Raw genomic sequence first — 2,157 nt, forward strand, 5'->3', positions numbered from 1 at the left:
CTGACGGCAGCCCGGTATCCTAACGGTATCCTGACGGCAGCCCGGTATCCTGTCGTCAGCCCGGTATCCTGTTGGCAGCCCGGTATCTGGTCGGCAGCCCAGTATCCTGTCGTCAGCCCGGTATCCTGTTGGCAGCCCGGTATCCTGTCGTCAGCCCGGTATCCTGTCGTCAGCCCGGTATCCTGTTGGCAGCCCGGTATCCTGTCGGCAGCCCGGTATTCTGACGGTAGCCCGGTATCCTGTTGGCAGCCCGGCATCCTGACGGCATCCTGACGGTATCCTGACGCAGTGTTGGACAAGTCCCATTGCCCACTTGCCCAGGGCAAGTAAAAACACTGTTCGGGCAAGTGAATATCCCCCTGTACTTGCCCGATTGGGCAAGTCAATTTTTTGGATGCAGTGTTCGGAGCAAAATTATACATCATTTTCAAATAAAGATATTTTATTCATACCAGTCAAAAATATGCCCTTTTGTCAGAATTGTCATAAAAGTACCCTTATGTTGATAAATACCGGTAGTATAAACTTTAAAGTACTTTTTTATTGAAAAATAAAATAAATTCCTTTCTGCAACTAAAATGCGTCATATTTTGGGCAAGTGAAAAGTTGGCTCGGGCAAGTGGAAATAACCATGTAGTTGCCCGATAGGGCAAGTGGGTTTTTGAAAACTTGTCCAACCCTGCTGACGGCAGCCTGGAATTGTTATATAATAACTAACAATACTGTGCTATCGCAGTCCCAAATAGAAATCATTAAAAGTACACACATACATGTACGTACTGTTAGATATCATAATAGTTACAAACAAGAAGCCGTGAGTGTGCCGTCGTTACGTCTTGTGATTAAATGTTGGAAATTATTTTTAAAAATGTCAGTTATTAAAAATGTGATCTCAAACATGACTAAGTCCCCTCGGTCTATTATCTTGGCACCGTCCCAATCTATTGCACAGTTATTTCTTGTAATGTGGTCTGTGACTAGTACTGCTGACTTGTTTTCTTGTTTCTCAGCTTCTTTCTTTCGTGCTCTTGTGTACCTCCCTGTGTGAACTATGTAACACCTCTAGTGCACTATGCACCAAGTAACATCTAGAGTCAGTGCACAGTAAACCAGTCAGAATTGCCCTAATGAAGATAGCAGACGATCATCGAAACGTCGGCTTGAAAAATAAATGGTTGTGATCAAAGAAATTTGTAATTCATTCGTTTACCAAACTAATGACATTATTTACGGATATTGATATCGCTTTACAAAAATGCTCTGCGAAAGTTGCACAAGCAAAATTACGCAAAGGCGTGTAGTGTGGGCACAACATGTCTTGTATGATACTTTCTTTGAAAACTGGAACCTTACCTTTCGCAATGCTGCCTTAAGCCTATTAGTAAACCAATAGATTATAGTTAGCCTAACAAGTTGAATGTGTTAAAGGTTATAGATGTATGTTTACGGCACACCTGTATAATGTTTCTGCCTCAATTTCAATATGTGCCTCAAAACAATAATTATGTACCGTCAGTTTCCATGTCACAGTAGACCTCTACACCGGGCAGAGGTGAGCCAAGTGTGTAGACTCCACTGGTCGTGTGTCCGGCGGCTTTAAATGCAGCACAATCTGGGGAACGGTAAATAGCTTTTAACAGGGAAAATGTACAATGTCATGTCCGAAATGTTAATATGTCAGACTAGAGTAGTGTCTTGATCTGACAATGTTTGCAAAGCGTAATCCACCAGTATCACCATTTTAAGTCTATAAACAAGCAGCAAAAACACGATTGGCATACCGATATAGAGGAAAGTGAACCACGAGAACAAGCAACTAGCAAAATGTTTAATATCATGTTTGTATGACTTACATAACAATACATGTAAGATTGTGTAAGTGTATTGGCACATGTATGATTGACTATGTGTGCATGTTTGTGAATGTATCCGAATTTATGTGTTGTAGTTCCTGTTTGTATATGTATGTAAGTTTGTATATTCATATGTGTGTATGTATGTATTTGTGTGTTGTTTGTACAATGTACATATAAGTATGTGTGTGTGTGTATGTGTGTGTTCATTGTGCATGCATTTATGAACGTCTATGTGTGTACTTTGTGTGTATGTTAGTGTGTGTGTGTGTGTGTGTGTATGTGTGTGTGTGTGTGTGTTGTG

General features: G+C 41.0%; 1 protein-coding gene across 1 annotated transcript in view; it reads right to left on the reverse strand.

Moving 5' to 3' along the window:
- LOC109486991 (antigen WC1.1-like) overlaps positions 1–2,157 on the reverse strand; it is a 22,216-nt gene that overhangs the window by 8,919 nt on the left and 11,140 nt on the right. Inside the window, exon 9 of the mRNA XM_019790908.1 lies at positions 1,511–1,612. Within this exon, the coding sequence (XP_019646467.1) occupies positions 1,511–1,612 (102 nt within the window). The remainder of the gene's footprint in view (positions 1–1,510; positions 1,613–2,157) is intronic.

Source organism: Branchiostoma belcheri, unplaced genomic scaffold, assembly GCF_001625305.1.
Source record: "Branchiostoma belcheri isolate BF01 breed outbred unplaced genomic scaffold, Haploidv18h27 scaffold85, whole genome shotgun sequence".
NCBI lineage: Eukaryota > Metazoa > Chordata > Leptocardii > Amphioxiformes > Branchiostomatidae > Branchiostoma > Branchiostoma belcheri.